This window comes from Ambystoma mexicanum, chromosome 3p, assembly GCF_040938575.1.
Source record: "Ambystoma mexicanum isolate Mex_15411 chromosome 3p, UKY_AmexF1_1, whole genome shotgun sequence".
Lineage (NCBI taxonomy): Eukaryota > Metazoa > Chordata > Amphibia > Caudata > Ambystomatidae > Ambystoma > Ambystoma mexicanum.
In genome coordinates this window covers 397,407,638-397,430,045 of record NC_090925.1, presented here as the reverse complement: position 1 = coordinate 397,430,045, position 22,408 = coordinate 397,407,638, and the positions used below count along the sequence as shown (strand labels likewise).

Here is a 22,408-nt window from a genome sequence, read left to right as displayed (position 1 = left end):
CAGTGTTCATTTTTTTTTGTTTGTTTTTTTTTTTTTACAGAAAAAAAAGGAAGATGGATTAATGCTGAACAACAGAATAAACAATGATTTCCAACAAAAGAAATGTTCTATTCAATTCAGAGGTGCATTAATGTGAAGATTTGATGTTTATTGTTGGGACGTAACATTGTCACATGAAAACATAGTGAGAACAGAACAGAATTTTTTTTAATAGAATGTAAATGGTGTAAAACCCCTGATAAAAGTCTATGCTATGTGAGCAGATTTAGAAAGAAACATGTGCATGTAGGGTATTCAGAATAGGAATTAAACCTGCCTCAGCTAAGACTGTACACCAGCCATTCTAATATTATCAGTCAGTCCGTCATATATGAGACATAATCAAGCAATTAAATAAGCATATGTATTCTTTTGAGGTAAGATGTAATGAGACAATTAGAAGTGTTTGTTCTGGAAATACATTTTTCTTCAAAATAGGTCAGATGAAATATGAAATGTTTCATATTTTGTTTTCTTCTATGCATTGTGTATTCTAGTTGGTTTAATTGTTAGTATTGTCATGGATTGCTCTATTTTTGTAGCACTTTAAGCATCAGCACCTCAGATGTTGATAGTGTCTTATGTATGGGATAGGATGTAGTTAATACATAGGAGGTTGATTAAACTTATTAAATTCATTAAAACAGTAAAAGACATTTGGTGAAAGGTTTTCAGAGGGTGCAGTAATATGAATTAATGAAGTAATACGATTACACACTGGGTGAATTGGCTACAAGTGTTTTCTAATACATATATACAGGAAGCGATTTTAAAAATGAAGGCCTCAAAAGCTCCAGCTCGAGATAATCTGGCCCCATCACATTAAAATATGCGCCAGAACTATGGTCTAAAATCCTCCATAGACTTTTTTATGGAAGTAGTAATTATTTATAAAAAGGGCAACAGGATGGATCCATCAAACTACTGACCAATAGCCATACAGGCATGGTATTTTCATCTCTAATACTGAATGAGTTGGATAAATTGGTCTTGAAACTAAACCTACTCCCAAAATATTAAGAAATATGAATTAGGGTTCAGAAAACGTGTGGACACTACCTTAAATGGGACAATTCTTGCTCATCTCAATGCCAGGTCTGACAACCCAAATCCACACCCGTTTATATTGCAAGCTAGAATAGGACAAGTGCATTTGACAGAGTCAAAAGATTGTGGTGGAAATTGGAAACCTGGGGCTAACTGATTCCGTTAATTGTCCTACTTCACTTGACACCAAATTTAGGATTAGGCACACATCTGATGGCTTCTTAACCTGTCCCATTGAAACTTTCTTAGTCTTAAGGCCGGGCTGCATCCTTGCTCCAATATTATTTAAATGTATATCCATCAGACATAGAACATCCGTGGGCATCCACAAATGTGCTTCCGGTCAAACTGGTTGTTCTTGAACTTCATTGGCTCACCTTTGCCGATGACCTGCTCTTATTTGATCCAACCCCATTTGGCCTTCAAATGAAACTGCATATTTTTTCATTATACACAATTGATAATAAGCCCCTGGTTAATAGCACCAAGTCAAAAATTGGAATTTTCTCTAATAGACGTTCACCAAAGATTATGAAATGGGCTGTAAGTAACCATAAATCTGACAGAGTTAAATTCTTCAAATATTTGGGATTTACTATTCAACAAAATTCCTCATTAAACACTATTCAACAGAGTTTAGAAGCAAGGATGGTACCCCTACTGGCCCAGCTTAGACACATGTACTCAACCTACAGTAAATACTCCATTTTGCTGCACTAAAGGTCTACTGTTAGATATTGGCAACGTTCAAATGTATTGGGGCGTAGTACAGATCAAGTTATGTCTAAACGTGGGAGTGCTGACTCGCGTTTAGACAGAGGATCGGTAGCTACTGGTCCTTTAAGGTCTCAGCTGCCGGGATCTTGGAGGTTGGCATGGAAACGATGGCGTCCTGCCTGTACTTCCTGGTTTCGCCTAGCACGTTGAGGAGCGCCATTTACATCAGGTGACCTTATTTAAGCTCCGCCTTTACTCCGAGTCGGCGCTTCTGAATCTTGTATTCTTAGGCTCTTGTTGTTTCCTCGTTCTTGGAAATTTGTCTGTCTACGGATCTTCTGGCTTCTTCGACCACGGCCCTCCATTGATATTGTTTTGCATAGTCCCCTGTGCCTCTGCTGACCGCCTTGTTTCTTCGACCATTGACCGTTTTATGGATTTGCCCTGCCTTGCCTCTTGTACTGCTGCTGCCCGCACCGCTTCACGACCTCGGACCGTTATTTTTTTTGGATTTGCCTTTCTTCGTTCCGCCAAAGGTGCAGCGGAGCCCGCATGGAACTGTAGGATCTACTGCTTCCCAATCCTTTCCTTCAACCCCACTGACCTTCAACGCCTGGAACTCCGCTCCACTCACGGCATTTAGACTTTGGAAGTGTACTTGACCTTGGATTGTTCTTGGGACCTTGAACTATTCGGTACACGGACTAGAGACTGCCTTGGTGTACCTTTTAGGCATCCGCGTGCCATCGGGTTAGGTCTTGGAACTTTTTATTTCTTGGATTTGTTCTTACCTTTGCATCTGGCTTCCACGATCTACTGGCTGTTCTGCCCATTCCTAGAAACTACTAACCCGGTTCTTCAGTCCAAGGTGTTTTCAAGATACAGGTTAGTCTTATTTTATTTGGTTCTATTCTAAGTACTGCTACGAATTGCATGGTGGTTACTGGTGCTCTTCTTGCAGTTACCTGGGGTCATCGCCTGTGCTCCTGAGACATCCTGTTATAGTATCCTGCCCTCTGTTGTTCCGGGTTCTTCGTTGGTCTTCCATCTTTTGGCCAATCAACTGTTCTGGTTGTTTTCTTATTCAATCAGTTTGGTAGATTGGCAAGAAGAACTCCTCAGCTACACTACGAGGGCAAGAGCAAGTCTGACATCTGCAGCACTTATCTGTGGCCTAGAGGTGGGCCTTCATGATATAGGTAATTTTTTAAAAACACACCCGAGGCAAGATGTGGAAAGAGCTACTTGGGTTGGCACATTCAGTGCCAAATTCTATTGTACGGCATGAGTTAGGCTTCATCTTGCTCCAAGCCACTGTGGTATGGAAAAAGCTCAGTCTGTACGCCAGAACATATGTTCCACCTCCCTTACGTTTGTTTCAAGATCTACAAAAAAAGTAAGCGTGAACAAAGTAGAATCACTAACAAAATGTGGTCATCCACTTAATAAGCTTTTAGAAGAGATGGACACCAATGCCAATGAACATACTCTAAACCCCACAAGGGTTAAGAAAAAACACAGAGCGATTGGTGTTTGACTGTTGATAGTATACCATTGTTTTCACACTACAGAGAATACTTGCAAGTCATCCGAGAAAGAAAGAGTCTTTCAAAATACATCTCTCTCTTTCCCGGTCAGAAATTGAGAAAATGGTACTTGAAATTCAAACTTAACCAACTTCCCACGCTGGAGAGCCTGGGTTGGGAATTTCTAGAGACAAAAGAACCGGATGCTAGTGCAGTGCTAGTCAAAAAACTGAAACATTAAAAAAACTTGTCATATATTGTGGGGAAACGGTAGAATTGTTGATGTAGGGGAAGCCCCTTGGGCCAGGATGATGTTCGGCGACAACGTCTCCTTGATCTTAGCCTTCTGTACATTTTTTTTTAAAGCATTTTCCATGATATTACTTTGAAATGGTCTTTATTTTATTTGGTAAGGAGGGATCCGTGTTTATTCATATAACTAGCTGGGGTACCCAGCGTTGCTCCGTCCTGATCGAGTGGTGTCTGGAGGACCCTGGAGGATGTGGCTCTTGTCCTCTTGTCGGCAAGTCTTGCTCCAGTTTGCTCTGGCATCTCATTTGCCCTGGAGAAAGTTGCTCTTGTCCTCTGGTTGGCAAGTCGTGCTGCTGTTTATTGCTGTGTTTCAGAAGCTCTTGATATTGATTTTCACTTTGCATCATATAGACTTTTTCCTAATGATGTTCGTTTTTTGTGCGGCATGCTTAAGTCACTCAATGGCTTCAGCACATTTGAGAAAATGTCTAAGAAAGGTTGTGCCCTCTTCTTGTGAATGAACTTAAGTAAACTGTAACCTTGCCATTTCCCACATTTGGAGGGGTGTGATAAAAATTAATTAAACTTTTCTTATTTTTTTATTCCCTTTAAAAATGCTTTAATAAAAACACTTTCGAACTGTATACAGTAATAATGCATTTCAAAGGAATAACCAACACATTGCACATTTTTTTTCAGACACTTTTCCTAATTTTGCCTTCGTCTAGTACCTACTGTAGTGAATCGGGTGAGCATTAGTAAATTAGGGTATCTACGGAGTACATTTTTTGCATCCAAACGTAGACCACAATCTTATCCCAGACAAATGAGGAATCTATGCAACATTTGGTAGCAGTGGTTTCAACAGTGTGGATTTAGATATCCTCACAAACATACATTCAGCTTTATATATAAAGATTATGCAATAATGGTTTCAGAATTTTAATGACAATCAATTGAAGATTTGGAGTGTTGAGATTGTAAAACATACATTAATTTTCTGAACTGGAATACTCATTTCACAAGTAATCTCATGGCCTAGCTACTTGTGATATTTAAATTGGAACATTTCCAATTCGATTTAATTGGACTTTTACTCTTGTTGGAAATATTTATTTTTATTTCAATTAAACTTTTAAATCATCTGTAAATTGATATGAAATTGTACATTTTCCATGATACCTATTTTAGTCAAGAATATGGTCTTTCTAATTATGAAAGGTTTAATTGTATAATCCAATACACAATAGTAAAAAATATAAAATACACACTGCGCATATATACACCACATGTAAGAATATGTATGTTTGGGATAACGGGCAACCATTGTTCACTGCACCCAGAAATGTTATAAACTGTTAACGTTGACTCTATAGGAAGGAATGAAGAGAGGAGCTGCAAGAAGGGGTAGGTGGAGGAGGGGTTAGTCATTTGTTGAGGTATGATCAGAACTTTTGTATGTATATGGATTTGTTTAGAATGTAGCTAGAATGTGTTTGTATCCTGTTTGGGGAGGATGTGGATGCCCTTCAATGGTGGAGAAACTCTGCCACATTATTCATAACTTTGGTCAAACTCTGGGTGCTAGTATCAACCCAAAAGGTAGGACTTGATGCTTTTGCTAGGAATCCCCTGCTGAAAACTGTAGGAATTGGCAGGAAAGGGTCCAGCTGCAAAGGAGGAGATACTACAAATCTCCATCAAATAGACAATTACTCAGCAACAGAGAGAACCAGATAAGAGCTGGGGTAATAATCTTCTCAGAGAGGGGGAGGCTGAGAATAGTTATGAGTTCTGCCTCCACAGTATAAAACATGGCAAAGAGGACTAGGCTGTATCCTGGAGCATCATCAAGGGTCTGTTACTATAGTCATTTGAATATTTTCTCTAGGAGAAGAAGAGAATCGTCTGAGAAAGAGGCGGCTTGAGGGTGAGAAGAATCATTGGGCGTCTAAATCATCCCACCACCGCAGGATCTTGTGTGATGGTTTGCAACACCCTCAGGTTAAGAGCAATTTCGTCTCTGTGATGGGATTCCTCATTTGTCCTGCCTACTGACAGCAACGAGATTAAATGGTCCAGGTATGACGCACAGCTGGTGGATGCTGGACCCAGAGAAGGTAAATGAGAAATCCCCACACGGCCCTGCTGTGTTTCCATGGTCAGTTGGGAAACTGTCACATGAATTCACCCAAAAATCCCATTGCGATCTATGGGGCTGCGGGGCGGCCCAAGGACCTGGCAGGTAACATCTGCGATTCCCCCAATTCAGAGCTGTTGTACCTTGGTCACCCAAAGTCTGTCATCTGGTAACAGAAAGCGGCATGCCTCTTTAAAGGATCCATGCTACAGGGCTTGAAATGAATAAACATAGTAAGAAAGCAAGGTTACCCCAAGTATGATTCATGGTGGTAACTTGGATACATGTATTCACCGTTGGTACCGCCAAAGAAATCTGAAGTCATGAGTAGTTTTTTCATTTCTTCGGCAGCCACGCTGGAGAAAACACCCAAACACTGCGTTCATATTAGAGAGACTGATGCAGATACGGTTACATCATGAAGACTGGATGAAGGTACTCCCAGTGCGGTCTGCAGAACTCGCACAGATACATTTTATCACCTCAATTTTCTGACTATTAAATCGAACTGCATGGGAGACATAAACCATCATTTGTCAAGTGCCAAAATCTTTCCACAGTAGAACGGTTGCTCCGAGAAGGTACTGCCTCCCACTGCACATGCTGACAAACAAGATACCACTGGAAAGAAACAACCAAACCTACCACAGCTTCTGAGGAAGAGAATGGCAGCTCCGACAGTCAGCCACAGTTTGAAATCTGAATTGGTTGTTGGCTGGCCTTAAAATAAGATAAGACCCAGATGCTCACAGACTACTTGACCGTAAGCACATAATCCAATTTACAATCAATCCATCCCACGCTACTTTTCTGCCGCAAATTGCCCTATAATCCATCTCAGGTGAAGGGGAATGGGTATAAAGGTAGCCCTCAACAGTCTCCAAGAATCAGGTGTTTGAGTGGGAGCTAGAGAGAAGTTTGAATGAGAGTATTTAGCTAGAGGCATACGGAGAAGGCAGGAGGCTAAAAGTGGAATTTTTAGAAGGTTGTGTTGGACGAGGAGGTGTACCATCCAAGGGGAAGTTGTTTATTGGAGGAGGGTTGACATCTGTGAGGTGAGTTCCTAGATGGAAGATGTGCATTGCCAACCACATTGAACCCCTAGGATGCAGGCGAGAAAGCAAAGTGCCAGCCAGAGGGTGTGATAATTACAGCAAACCTGAAGAGCAGATTAGAGACCAGATGAACCGCTTCCCCGCAATGAGCAGGTTACAGTGGGCCAGACTGGTCCAGGGCAGACATTAGTCGCAGACAGAGGAACAAGTCAGTGCAGTATCAACGATGGTCAGAAAGCATATATCGGGTCATTCCAGGTGAGGGTAAGCTCGGGTGCAAAGCCTCTGAAGCAGGGAGAACAAAAGACCCGACCAATGGCCCTCTCTGGTCCAGAAGCTCTGGGAGCATATACGGGTGCTCAGGAGACTTAGCAACTTTCTCAACAATTTAGACCACATCAGGAGACTTGGCCAGACACTGGAACATTGGTCCAAGTATAATTCTGGAACAACCAGACCCTCTGAAGGAGGTTCAGTAAACCTGCAGCCCCAAGAAAAAGATCAGAGTTATTTAGTGAACGTTGGATGAGCCTCAGATGTGAGCCCACCAGAGACATTATAAACACTTGCTTTGTACATACTGATCTACCAGGAGGAGACATATTATCTTTTGGGTTCAAATAGGTTCTTGCTCTGCTAAATACTTATAGAATGTCAGCCTCCTTCACACATCCCACATCCTGTCATCATGTGGCACCTTCGGATACAGACTCTTTGAGGACATTTCAGAATGGTGTTTATTAAAGAAGAAGTATAAGGCCAAACTCTCCATATACACTGGGGTGTTTCCTACTTAATAAACGATCTTTTCTACTTAATAAACGAAGGTGCTCATCAGTCATCTAGGATTGTCCAAAAAGAATCTGTCCACAGTCCAAACTAACCCTAACTGCCCCTACCACTGTTCTTAATAACTAAAAGCAGGAGAATGACTCCCTTCTCCTGGGCTTTGCTTCAGACAAGCTTCTTCTTTATTCTCCTTAATAACTGATCTTTAAAAAGCATTCCTTTAATCAGTTTGTGTAACTCTTTCAGAATCTTGTTAGACTTTTGTTTCTTTTTTGACTTTATACTTGGATCTTGCTTCGTCTTAACTGTGTGTGGGCTTCTTACTCCCTTTTCTCCATTCATAATAAAAGGGGTAATTTTCCCTTCTCCAGGGTAGCGATGCCCAGCCTTTACAACTCTTTTTTTAGTTGCTCTTCTTTTATATGGGACCCATAATATTCACTCATTATAGTCTTTGTCTTTAAACACATGAATCACATTGACTTTCTCTCCAGGCGTTTCACGTGTGCTTATTGTCTCCCTTTTCTTATTTAGAGTTCTCCTGTTTCTCTCACTCCCATCCTTCAATTCTCTGGCTTCCCAAGTTATATATTTCTTGACTAGGACGAATCTGCTCTCTGGCTTTGCAAGTTACACTTTCATTAACTAGACTGAGACGAGTATGAATAGTCCCATAACAATCGCGCAGTTGCCTCCCGGGTCTCCCTTTTTCCCCTTTACCTGTCAGGGAAAACATTGCTGGGTTCTCTTTTCATTCTGCGTTTCCTGTACACTCAACTGCACAGCTTCTTTGCCTCCTTCAATGTGCCTTCCACCATACTCTCCTTGACGGACCTCCAACTCTTTAGATGTCAGGACGGTAGGCCGTTTCAACCGCATAGTGGTTTCAGCATCACCACAGGATTTCCGTCGTCATGTCACCACTCGCTGCCTCTCTTTCTCTCTCTGGTTCCCAGGATGTGGCATGTCCAGCGTTCTGTTTGGGGGCTGTGAGCAGTTCGAAACCCGCAGGCTTTTTCTGTCTCAGAGTCTCCTCCCCTCTCTGATACTACATCGGCATAGCACTTCCCCTCTCTCTCTCTCTCTCTCTCTCTGGTCGTTGCGTTTTCGCTCTCTGGGTCAGATTCTTTGTCACAGTTAAATGAAAAACTCTCCATTTAAAAAGGGACATGCACTGCTTCTCGCCGACAGTAACAGAAGGCCGTTCTCACTGTATACAAATCTTGGTATGATGTTTCCAAGGGTTTTAAACTGGGATATCCTTTTGGGTGTTCCTCAATGGAACGGTGAAGAGTAATAGATCATCCCCTCTCTGGTAGTAGACAGGCGAAAATGTAATTCAAGTGCATGTGCCCCGCCCTCCTGTCCAACATTGTAAAAGTCAGACGCATTTATTGGTTTGTACCGCGCCATAGCCAGCAGGCATGAGGGTGCAACAGAAAAACAAAATTAGACAAGGACAAACAATGAAAGGGCAATTTAGACTAGACTTCATCTACTGAGATTTGTGCAGAGAAACTTTATTGATCGCTTGTTCACTTAAATAGGTGAGTCAGCTTTTTTCTGAAGCGGTTATGATTTCTTTCCCGTCTTAGCTCATTTGGGAGTTTATTCCAAATTTGGGCTACTCTGACTGGGAACGCTCCCCCCATGCCGTGAGAGCATTTAAACAGGGTGCTTTTTATCTGATTCATGACCATGATTTTAAGGCTCTTGTAGGTGTGTATAGAGTGATCCTTTCGTTGCGGTTTCTAGCAACCTGTCCAAATAAGCACTCGTGTGCCAGTGTCATGCTTTTAAAGATTATTCTTTCTTCCACTGCGAGCAAGTGGCGATCAATTCTATATTTTGTAATGTGTTCTCTCCAAGTCCTCTTTTTTATTATTCTAACTGCATTGTTTAGATTAGTTTGGCACTTGTCCATACAACCTTTCCTAGAACCTAGCATCAATGTGTTCCCGTAATCCAGCCAGGATAAAATAATAGCTCTTGCAATTGTTGCTGTATTCTCTTCACTTAGGTATGGTCTAATCGACCAGAGTAAGCGTGTGTAGTATTGACAGTTTTTTTTGCAGATACATGACCTGTGCCTCACTCCCAAAGAGGCTTCCAGTGTCATGCCTAGTGTTTTCACTTCCTCTCTAACTGGGATGACGCGTCTTTGATGGCTGAGTTTATTTCTGGCTTGAGTGGAGCCGAATATCATCAGCTCTGTATTTTTCCCATTTAGGCACATCCAGTTCTTCAACATCCATGCCTCAATATTGTTATAAGTGGCTCCCAGCTTGGCACAGTACTGGATGTAACACCCACTTAGTACAACCTCTACATGGGCATCATCTGCGTAATTGGTAAAATATGCTCCTATGCTCTCTCTTGAACAATAGCGGGGAGAGACTAGTGCCTTGTGGGACACCACAGTCAATAGGCACTTCAGGGGAGAATATATCTCCCCAGTGGACTGGATTTTCTGCCTGAAATGAAGGAGATCAGCCATTAGGTAGCTTATGGAGAACCGTTTGACACCTTTTATAGGACCCACTGTAGCTGCTTTTGATCTTGCAAGTCTTGCAAGTCAAAAGCAGCACTTGGGTCACGCAGAACCAATACACCTGTTTTGCCTCCATCCCAGATGTTCAGCATGTGAGTCTGCAGGTCTATCATGGCCGTTTCTGTTCTGATCTGAACCCGGATTCTTGCTTATGCAGAATTTCATTGGCTTCAACACATTTTTGGAACTGGGCTGTTGCAATCTTGTTCATGATCTTGAGGAGGAAATTGCAATTCGTTATCGGCCGCAAATTGCTGGCGTCCTTTGGATCTTGTACTAGTTTATATATCAGCGGGGTGATCGTGACTGTCTTGAGCTTCTCAGGAATTATTCCTTCTATAAAAGAGGCCTTCACCATCCTCGTAAGTAATGGTGCAAAAATCTCTATTTTCCAAGATGATCTTTGGAGGGAGTATGTTCTCTGCACAAGAGGTCGGTTTCATGAGCGTCAGTATTTTTAACATCTCTTACAAAGTAATCGGCTGGAAATCAAATTTATCCAGAGTGTCTGCTAACTCTGTCAAGGCGGAAGACTTTGTTTGAGACTGTGATAGTATTTGCGTATTTGCGCATTTTGTATGGTTTCTCCTGCCTTAGTTATTTTATTCTTGCTCTTTATCACAGTCTTTCTGAGATGGGGCAATGGGTGGAGATTGTGCCTTGGGTTTTTCGATTGATTTCAAGATGAATAATTTACTAGATGAATTAGAAACTTGAGAAATCGCCTCATTAAAAAAGTTATTTTTTGCCTCAATGATGCAGTTTTTGTAATGTCTTTCTATCTCTTTCCAGTTGTTCTTATTAATTTCTGTTGGGGCTTTCTGCCAGGTAACCTCTTTCCTTCTTTTTTCCCTTCTCTGCTTCTCTAGTTCGGAATGGAACCATTTTTGATGATTTTTATTTACTCTGACCAACTTGTTCCTGATGGGAGCCTCTTGCTCTAATAATATTTGTATGTGGTTATTATATTTGGCAATAATACCATCACATGAGTCATCCACCGGACTTCCCTCTAGGATGGTTTTAAAACGGGTTTCTATCTGTGCAGGGGTAATTTTCTTTCAATTTCTATTCAAGATTCTTACATGTGCATTATTAATTCTTGGTTGGTTGTTTTTTACCATCATGGAGAAAGACACCTTGAAATGGTCAGTCTAAATGCAGGGTGTGGTTTTCCCTATGTGTGCCTCGATGTTATAGGCGAGTATCTAATCAGGTTGATTCCCTTTATCAGTAGTAGGCTCTGAGTTAAGTACTTGGAATGCAATGTTGTTTAGTGCCTTTTCCAATTCAATTGCTTTCTTATCCTCGTTCATTGAGGCCGCTAGGCTGCCCTTATTATAGGCAGGTACATTAGATAATAGGTGACACTGCACACGTTTATTTAGGATAACAAACGAATGAACGCTTACATTGCGCACAACATAATTAACACAGAATATAGATTTTTTATATAGAATGTAGGTCAGCAAAAGGATCCATTCCTTTCAAAATGAATGCCACGTCATGTATTATAAATGTCTACAGGCCTCAAAGCTACATGAAGATTTAGAAGTGTTGAGCAAACAGAAAGTATAGTGCTGTGCGCAAAAAGGGAGTTCATTTGGCAGGAGCCAGTATGCAGCTGATTCAGCAGTTTAAAATGGTAGGAATATACAGTTTAACAGTGATGGTCAAAGGTTTTTTATAAATACAATTTGGCAGTGAGCTGAAGCAGATAAGCAAGGCCAGATGACCTTGGAAAGAATGTGCTAGAAGCCTGGAAACATGCGTCATTTCCAAAACCTGCTTTTTCTAGTTTTAAGGTTGTGAAATATATCTTGTGGTTTAGTGAAATTTGTAAAACACCTATCATAATGGTTAGAAAAAATTAGGTAATTGTGACAGAAAATGATCATGTGTTTCTGGAAGTGTTTATGTCCAATGGAAGCCATGTGATACATTTAACCTTTAAGTAAATTGGCCTATCAAAATAGAAGGTCTGTATCTGCATAACAACATTATGTAATTTTTGGCACACTACAAGTGTTGTATAAAAAGTAAGAAAAGCAGATATATTCTTTTGTTATCTATAAGATGGGTGATTGAAACAACATACTCCCGGCTAGTCGTTATCTCTGTCTGTCTTTTGCACATCATGGGTTCCCTCCCAGGGAGGCTAGCAGCAGGAGATTTTCCAAAATAAATTGACTCTTTAACAATGGGAGCCCTTGTCCCCAAAGGGGGGGGTGGGAAGTCTCTCCCTAGGAGGTACCATTTGACTCGACCCCTAGCGGGGGTGTTGCGAAGCCGGCTCACCTCCGTAGCCTCACAGGTGAGGGGGCTCCCCCTCGGGGAGAAGGGGTGAATTCCCACAATTCATCACAAAAGGTTGAGTAAGCTGCAATTGCATGCCCATCAACCCTTACATTTGGAATAACTTGCCAGTCTTCTGCCATTTTCATTGTGAACCACTGGCAGAATGATCCTTCATGTTGGGCCACTCAAGGAAGCCATGACATCTCCAATGGGTGAAGCTGGTCAGACCTTTGAGGGGTGGAGGTTCAAGCTGGCTTCGCAGGCTGCTTCATGGTGTACTTTGCAGTTTGTGTCATAGTCTTTGTTTAAGTCAACTAATCATCCATGGGGGGTGGGAGGGGGTGTGGAGGTTGCATCCTTCAAAGGTAAAGCCCTTGTTCTGGGCTTCCTGCAGGTTTTATGTGGTAAGCCTGCCTTTCCAGGTCTACATCCATACAACTGCCATGAGATTATGTTTACACGATGCAGAATGCTCTCCAATATGTCAATATTTTGGGTCTTGAGACATTTTGGAGAGACCATCAAGCATTAGTCCTGACAGCAAGGAAGTCATTAAGGCTGCCTGCATAAAACATTATAGGCAGATTCTGGTGTTATCTTGTGCAAACAGGTAAAGAACATATTTGGCTTGGAACAATATTTGGATATCATCACTCCGGGCCCTCCACGCTCATTATTGTTCGACCTGAGAGCAGGAACATTACGCGTGGCCTCCTTTGAGAAAAACTGGAATAATGGCTGCTGCTCTGACTGCCAGTGTTGTGATACCCACAGTAAATCTGTACTTGACTTTTTGTTGTTTTGTCCAAAGTATAGAGACCTTAGGGTAATGTATTTACTGCCACTATCTAGATCACAAGGCTTTAGGAGGACGATGGAGGTTCTGGAATTTTGTAGAAGATGTGATGATCTAATATGTGACATCACATTGCCAAGTATGTTCACAGAGCGTTGCTTAGAAGGAGGACTGTTGTATAGCATTGGGCAATCTGCCTGATAACCTTCCAAAATAATGTTATAATGTTGTATAGTTGTTATTACTATCAGAAGGTTTAGGATTTTAGCGATCACATTTTGGAACAGGTTTCTTGCAACCACGGCCCCGATTTGAAAAAGGCTCGGAGAGCCGAAACACGCGTTATCGTATATGGGCTTCTTCTTAATGTGTGATTTTTCATCAAAATTAAAAACACACAAATCTGGATGGCACTGAGTCCTGGAGTCTTTTTTATGTTGCACTGTTCAAGGGACGGTTAGGCTTCATCACCGTCCAGATACAGAGAGCTGCGACATCTTTTTTGTTATTTCGATGGCCATAAGGTTAAGGCCTCCTAATATTAACCAAAACAGACATTAATTCACGGGATTGTAAGGCGTCGCCTGCCAGAGCAACTTATTCAAAAGCCAACCCTTTCCAGTCACATTTTAGAAAAGCCCGATGGACACATTTTAAACTTTTTATGTAGCAAATTGTTATTTGCTGCTTTTATATGGTTTTAGTAAATGTATTGGTTATCAAATATAGGGGTTGCCCAAAATCCCAGGCACAAGATCCACTAGATCATAGGAATTGTCTTCCCATGCACCACGTTTGCATGCAATATGTTGTAATTTTGTATGTAGTAATTGTACACTGTATTGAGTGAGTTTATGCATTGCTGCTTTTATGGTTTATATACCGAAATAAAGCTATATTCATCAATTCATTAATATGTCAATCACCAGCTTCCTAGCTTGCACCAGACTGCTTTGGAAGCACTCCAATATTTCCATAAGGAGAGAGTCTCCAAAGTCGACCATGTCCTTCCATTAAGTGTAGCTTGGACCCAGCTAAAATGGCAGAAGAGGAATTATGATAAACTCTTGTCAATGGTGTGCAGAAACTTCTCTTCCTTGCCTCAATTAATAGCAGATGGAGACAATTGCTCTTTTCCCCTCCCCAAATGCATGGTTACCAAAGAGGATAAGAGGGAAAAAGTGGGAGGCCATGCAAATCTGTCTAGCTAGAGGCTGCTGATATCGGACATCCAACTGGTTCATCAAGGCCTTACAAGAGTGTGGAATGCCTACATTTACTTAGCCTACACACAGATATTTGGCTGAATATAAATGCCTGTGGCCAGCCCTAAAATTATGAAGCGGGCAGGAACCAACAACAAATGTCTCAACAAGAGGGTGATCTGCAACAGGGAACCACATGAATCCCATAATACCCTGCAGGCGATCATTCGAGGCACTGACAGAGGATGGGGTATCATCCTCAGGCTCCTCAGAGTCAGATGTATGGACCACTGTGACTGAGTCAATTAAATAGAAGCCCTTGGTTCTCGCACGGTGGGATCAAAGGTGTAGAATGCGGAACAGAGGCCGTAACTGCTGGAGAAGTCTGAGAGGCAGACACTGTCACTGGAGGAAAACCTGATCACAGGACTGTACAGTGCCTCACAAATGGCATCTATCTTCAAACCCTTGAGTACTCATTTAAAATAATGAAACACAGAGGTTTACAAACCAGGAGTTATTTGAAAGGAGACCAACACATGACTGGAGAGAACTTTGTGACCATTGGGAGAAGACCTCCATGCCAGATATATCTGGTCACAGATGGCCTTAAGACTCAAGAGTCTGAAAGATGGTTCAAGGGTTTGTTATTAACAGGACTTCAGTATTGATTTCATGAGCCTGGAGATAGATTTGTCAATGGGTTTCTCTGACTCGTCCCTCAACCTCCTGTGGGCTCTCGCCACTCTAAATCGGGCTTCCCAGTCATCCAAGGTTATAATCAACTTTAGAGATCGGTCATCCCTGCTATCTATAGTAGCGTCTCTATCAAGGGAGGACCTAAAGGCTGAGACCTTATCCATCTTGCTCCGTCCAGGACTTCCTAAAGGCTCCTTACTGTAATAATATTCCCACACAGAGGCAATCAATGATGTTGAAATGGTGCCAGTAATCTCCTATACTCTCTGCCTCTTTCACTCTCCCTGCTCCTCTCCCTGATCTTGGGTCTCCTTACTCTCCCCCATCTCCTTTGCCCATTTTCTCCTCTTTCTGTCCCACCTTCTCCGTCTCTCCTCCTACCTTTTTCCTTCTCTGATCTTCTCATACTCCTCCCATTCCATCTCTACCACTTACCCACTTCACCAACAACTCACTTCTGCCTCCAACCTTTCTCTCTCAACAACTCCTCCCTCCCTCCTACTCTTACTCTCCCTTCTCTTTCACTCTCACCTCTCTCTCTTTCACCCTCTACACTCTCACCTTACCCCCTTTTCTACCTCTCACCCCCTTCTCCACTATCCCTCACTCTCAGATAGGCTCTCACAATCACAGCTACACTCTCTGCACTGGGTACCACAATTTCGCACACACAAAACATCACCTTTCATCAACTCCTCCACAGACTCGCCACCACTCCACTACACCTTCCATCCTCTGTCTGGACTCTCTGTCCAGCTCCACTGCTTTTGACCTCACACAAACACTTTTCACTCGGTCTTGCGTCTCTGGGACTTTCATACACATTCTTTCCTGTCTCTGTCCTCTCCCCCTTCCTAATGGATCCACATCCCACCTGACTCGATGGCCCAATCTCTACCTGTTTTCTCCCCGGGGTTTGGCTATTACAACACAAGGTTAGATCAACCCCTCTTAGCCTGCCCCCCCTTTCCATGCACAGCAGTTTGAGCAGTCTGTTGTTGGTATCACTCAAGGTGGTTTCGGCGTCTGGCTCACTCTGAGCCAGAGTGGGTTATGCTGTTACTTTCTGTGTTTAACCAGTACCGGAGCGTCAGAGTCTGTCTCTGGGTCATCAACATTCTTCAGTGCTCTGCTGGGCTCTCCCATTACTGCACTGCATTGTGGTTTCTGTAATCCTGAAAGACAGTAAAGAGAACTCGGGCCAGAATCGAAGGTGCTTGCATTAGGGAGAATTGACAATGGTACCTGTGTCAACAATCAATTTACATTAAGGAGGTTCAGGGACTGTGGACCCGCCCACTCCACTCCACCTCTGGGGTAGCATCAGCTCTGGCACGCGACCTGCTCGTCCACCTGCCCCACTTCAAGAAGGAATCAAGCGGGAAGCCCTATCCCTATTCCCCTGTCCCCATCTCTAGATGATATGGCGATAACTTTCGGGCTGTGCCCGTTTCACCTTTTTGATTGGCATCACTGCTGGTTTAGGAATAGTGTAGGTTGAGTAGGCAGGAGGTTAAACCACTACTGTTCCTTGTACCCCTTCAAAGCAGTAATTATTTTGTTCCTATGTCTATTATTGATGGTGGGTGTGTTCCTTTGTGTGTAAACACTAACTTGCACAGATGTATTCACTTTTGTTATTGGGTATGTAGGGCCGATTTGAATAGCTGATTAACTCAACTCACAGACATTTTGATTTGGTGACATCAGCATTTCAAAACATGCGTTAAACGCACCGTGATGAACTAGGATCTCCAATATACAATAATAACTTCTGAGAAAGTTACGGGTTGTACAGGTGGCATTACTAACAGACATGGTGTAATGTATTATGGTGTACAGAGGCTTTTTCACTATGCTCGTTAGGGTGTGTCTGAGTGATTTGTGAGAATGTGAGTGTATGATGTGACATGATTTGTGAATGAGAAAACGACATTGCAATCCTTTCTTAGACTTTAAAAGTTATTGGCACCATTTAAGTTACTATATTGAATTTACAAAGCATTTTGAAATGCAACTTTCACAATGTACTGTAATAGCCATAGATCATTCCATAGACCCTACATAACCGATAATTACTTTTAAATGTGTGAACATGTGCCTAAGTTCGTTTTTGATTACACAGAACATTACTACTAGAAATAGTAAAAAAGACTGCTGTTCAACACTGCAGAAGGAAAAACTGTTGCCTTTGTCTCCCGACTGAGCTGGCATCAGACTCATAGCAATGCGTGTTAAGGTTATTGGAGGTCCCACAAGGTCTTTTTTCCTGGTCCGGTAAGTGTCATATCTAATGGAGACAAGATCTCTCTCGTCTGCAGAAGCCTCAATCTGGAAGGACTTACCTGCATCTCTCCGTGTTGAGCCGGATCTCCTTAAATTCCGGAAGCTCAAGACCCTCCTTTTCTCCTCTTCCTTCTCTCTCCCTCTCCCCTGCTAACATACCCTTGCTCCTGCTCCTCCTACTCTGCAGACTGGCTGCTTGGTGCCCCCTGAGTCTTACAGGGCACCATGCCCTCCCCCGCCCCCCCGACCAATCCTCCTGCACTTGCTACCTGGCCTACCTTACACTGCCACCTGCATACCTTGCACTTCCTGGCTGGGATTGAATCTTGTTGTCCCAGCCTTCCTCGCACTTAACTCAGAGCCTGCTGCCCTGGTTGCACTTGCCCCTGCACTTGGCGTTGCGCACTTGCACGATCTGAATGTCACAAGGCCTAGTAAGATCATTTGTCTTACCTTCCCTTGTTCCACTTCCTTGCCTTGTTGCACCTTGAAACACTTGTGTGTAGGCGCGTAATAAATAACAAAATCAATTGGGTTTCTTAGTTTGTAGGGGTAGCTAGACCCCTAAATTCCCCCAGCGCCATAAGTGATGGCGACTATTTTTGAAGAAATGTAACTAATATCCGCAGAATCTAGAGTGCATCTAACATATTCTATATGAAATCTTTGCTAATGGCAGCTGGTGTTGCTCACTTTTGCCAAATGTCAACTTTTTTTTAACACTGATGATAAGTATGGGTAAGGTATATAAGGAGGGCTTGCGGGGGAGCTCCCCCCGCTTTCTGTGGCAAACATTTTTTTTTAATGTTTTAAAAAGGAGGAAAAAATGGATGAACAAAATAAATAAATAAAAATTGACAAAGTTGCCACTCGCCAGAAGAAAAGAAAAAAAAAAATCAGCAAAGTTGCCATTTTGCATAAAACATTCGGCAAAGCCTAAGAGATCCAGGGCAGCTATGCCCTAGCTAAACACCCTCGGCTCTCTGCCACAGCCTTCAGTGCCCAAAGGACATGGACATGGCGAATGGCACCGTTTTTAAATACCACTTGGCCCACCAGTGATATCTATCCAACAGATGGGAACACAGCAATGTCCCAATGCCAAAGTAACGCCACGTGATGTAAAACCCCACCATGTGAAAGGATGCAAGGCCCTTGTTGCACAGGGCGATGGAGAATGCTATTCATGTGATGATGTCATACTCACCTTCATGAGATCCCCGTCTGCAGCCGCTTGCACCAGATCCCTCCAGCCATCCTGGGACCAGACGCGCAGAGTTATCGTGCCCCCGGGAACAATACCATTGAACGTAAACGTGGACTCGTTGGGCATGTCTCCTAGGTGAAAAGAGGTGAAAGGGTAGTGTTTTAACTCTTGCACAGACACAACACCGAAATGCATTCCTTGCAACGTGTTTCTAGGTAACTTCAGAGTTTACAGAAGTGGCTGGTTATTTGTAATCAGTCAGTAGTTTTCACGTTTGTGCTGCCACTTTACGTCATCGCCCTGATGGTGTGTATATGCCAAGGCCTTTCTGCAGGACCCAACTGCTGCCCTACCAGAGCGGGGCTGCGCGCCCTGCTGCCTGCCATATATTTGGTTCCAAGACTTCCATGATCTCTCGCCATTCACTATGCTAGCTAGGGTGCATGGGAGTTGTAGTCCCAAACATCTGGAGAGCCTATGCTTTCAGACCACTGTGTTAGGGACGGGGTGACAGCAGCTTGAAGTTCCGTAGAGTGGTAAGCAGTGCACATGATTACATGCTGTGGACATTTAGCAATGACTGTGATAACACACAGCAGTAAAACGCTGAACACACTAACATGGCATGGTGCTTAGGCGACTGAGTGTACAGAATAAGCATTAACAGCCGGGCAAAGAATTACAGTGCATGCATGACTTGGTGATTTAAATCACTTCTTGCACACACACAAATGTTCTGCGCATAGAAGACCTGGTCTGGTAAAAATAGAAACTGTTGTTCCAAGGAGGAGGAACGCTTTTCCTAAAAGCACCTTATTCTATAATAGAGATGAGGTTGGTACACTGACATGAAAGCCTCGGCTCCAACGTGACCCTGATTTATGGCCTAACAACAACGGTCCTAATGACCGTTATTAATGCAGTGAAAGCATTGCCAGGGCACTCTCCCTGCAAAACACGACTTTTGCATTTCATTGAAAAGTAGTTAAATGTGGCACCTGTGATCGGTCTTTATTTAACACACAATGCGCACTTTTTTGGTTAATAATTAAAAGGCATTTCCCAGGCAGCACCGCCACTTTTCCGATTTACTGAAAGCCCAAGGACACTTCAGTCAATTAGAAAAGTGGCAGACATTTTAGGACTCCTCACAGCGACCCTGGTGCATATGCTGGACCCACAACGGCATATTGTAGCAGCTTTTGCTGCTGGATAGCATGCCTGCTCCCCTCCAGCCCTTACACCCACCTCAGAATGGTGGTGCTGGAAACTGGGAGCGGAGAATGTTGGCTTTCCACACTACTTTTCTCAAAAGTTCAGAAACGTGCTCTCAGTGAATACACAGTGTAGAGTAAGTAGACAGAGGGCCAGATTCTGAGGTGCATGCACAAACAGAAAAGTGTTGTTCCACAGAGGAGAAACACTTTTCTTAAAATACCATATTCTGTTAAATTAACAATGTGACGGTGGGGCAGCATGTGCCCGATATGCAAAAAAAGAATTAAAGTGTCATTCTGTGATGAAAGGAGACTTTTCTAATTTGCTCCATATCAATATTGGAGCAAATAAGAAGAGCCTTTTTCCATCTCTTTAAATACACCTCAGAATCAAAATCGCTAAGTGTGCTGCGAGTCAATGCTCACTGGGAGTTAGTGTGCTGTCTAGCAGTGCAGTTTCACCGGCCACAGAATAGGTAGGCTACATTGTCAAAGTCTGAAGTGTGCCAAACAAAATAGTACTTAGGAATGCCAGTGGGAAGGATAACTACACAGAATGTTTCAAAGTGTGGCGTGTGAGACTGTTGCGATTTTCTCATTGCACATAATTATTTATTGTGCAGTATAACGATGCACAGAACGACTTATGTATGCAGTACGACACACTGCACAAAGGAACTGGATTACAGTTGCATATGGCAAGTGACGAGTTGAACTGTGGGTAACAATGTATTGCCCAGATTTACTTTGTGCACAGTATGAGTATGCGCAAACGCAAAATGACTAAGTGTGCAGAATGGCAATATGCGCCAGAATAATGAGTGAGCTAATAAGCACAATATGTGTTGTGAGCACAGTGCCCATGGGAAATTAATTCAACATAGAATTACTAAACTGCTTTTCCCCCAATAAACAAGTTCATTCATAAATTTTAAATATATATATATATATATATATATATATATATTTATTTCAGTGCGGCTTTCGGAGTCGTTACATCGTCAGCAAGAAATTCCTAAACCCTCCGCACACCTTCGTCCAGATAACTGAGCCGCTGCAGCTCGGCCGGGACCCCTGCCACGGTTTCCAGCTGCTCCTTCAGCTCTCGGAGACGGGTCTGGGGGCTGCAACCTGGGGCGGCGAACAACTCTCCGCTGGCTTCCAGCAGAACGGCAACGCTGTACTGCCGTCCGCCGCGGCAGGAAGCCAGCTTGGGAAGCCCATGGGGTCGGTGTCCGCTTGCCAGAACCCTGCCAGCAGGTGACGGGTTCGCGGGGCCCGCCATGGACACCGAGGCACAACACAGCAGAGACTTTGGCACAGACTTTTGCTTTTCGGCGAAGGACGCGTCGCTAGGTAACCCGGCAGGAAGCCCCCGCCTGCACTCCATATAGTGGGAACGATTGGCCTGCCCATGGCAGCACCTCCCTAAAAGTGACGTGAGACTGACGGCCCAAAATGAAAGGAGCAGCCATCATGGAATGGTTTAGTGGCGTAAGATCTTTACCGCTACAATGCTGCCATAATGGGATTGTTTAATATGTTTCGGCCGAGTGATCACCAAATGACTACAATTTACTCGGTATCCGTTTTTTAATAGGATTCTCGGCGGCATCTTTGGGTGATGCGTGCTCCTACACCGTACACAGAAAAGTGCTTAGAAGTTCTGTGTGCCTGCCGTGGTTCTATGATACATGTTATGGAGCGCTGGGCATCAAAGCGCAGCGCATAAAGACTGACAGGCGCGCGCAGTGTTCTTTGCATCAGGAGGCCTGGCTCTGCTCTGACTAAAAGACGCGGCGCTTGTTCTTCTTGCTGATAGATTTTTATCCATCAGCGGTGATTTTTGGATACCGAGGCTTGAGCCTCATTACTCCATCTTCTCGGGTTGGGTATGTAGTCGTGGGTTTGTTTTCTTCTTGGTCTGTGTGGTCTTGTCACAGTAGAGCTGGTTTCACAGGGTCTTCGCAGTGAAGGGCCGCAGGTAGCGGTCGAAGGGGCTTGCAGTGGTGGCAGTGAGTCTTCTGATCAGAGGGTTCGGGTTCTGATCCAGTCCTTGGCAGAAGTTCTTACTCAGCTTCGCTAGATGTTCGTCCAACATCTCGATGTTCAGGTCTCTGTGAAGGTCTGCTATCCTTGTGAAGATTGGAGCTCCAGAAGATATCCGCAGGGCCTTGTTCTGGACTATCTGAAGACTCTTCCGGTGTCGCTCATGGCAGGTCATCCATGCTGGGGAGGCATACGTCAGGGTTGGTCTGATGATCGCCTTGTAGACGTTGATCTTTGTCCGGAGGGGCATGGACTTGCTCTTCAGGAGTGGGTACAGCGCTGCCATCTTTCCTGTTGCCTTCTGCTGAGTATTCTCGATGTGGCTTTCCCAGTTGAGTTTGCTGTCCAGGGTCACACCGAGGTAGCGGCTGCTGCTCTCCCATTTGATGGTCTCCCCGTTGAGGCTGATGTGTGGGTGCTCCTTGGTCTTCTTTCTGGTGAACAGCGTTGCGGTTGTCTTGCTGGTGTTCAGTTCTATCCTCCAGTCGCTGTACCACTTCGCAATGGTATCCAATGAAGCTTGCAGGTTCTTCGC

General features: G+C 43.4%; 1 protein-coding gene across 1 annotated transcript in view; it reads right to left on the bottom strand.

The window, feature by feature from the left end:
* ANKRD60 (ankyrin repeat domain 60) overlaps positions 1-21,197 on the bottom strand; it is a 64,030-nt gene extending 42,833 nt beyond the window's left edge. The window contains exons 1-2 of the mRNA XM_069651075.1: positions 20,857-21,197; positions 18,608-18,738 (exon numbers count right to left, since the gene is read on the bottom strand). Coding sequence (XP_069507176.1) covers positions 18,608-18,738; positions 20,857-21,109 — 384 coding nt within the window. The 5' untranslated portion in view covers positions 21,110-21,197. The remainder of the gene's footprint in view (positions 1-18,607; positions 18,739-20,856) is intronic.
* Positions 21,198-22,408: the final 1,211 nt, after the last annotated feature.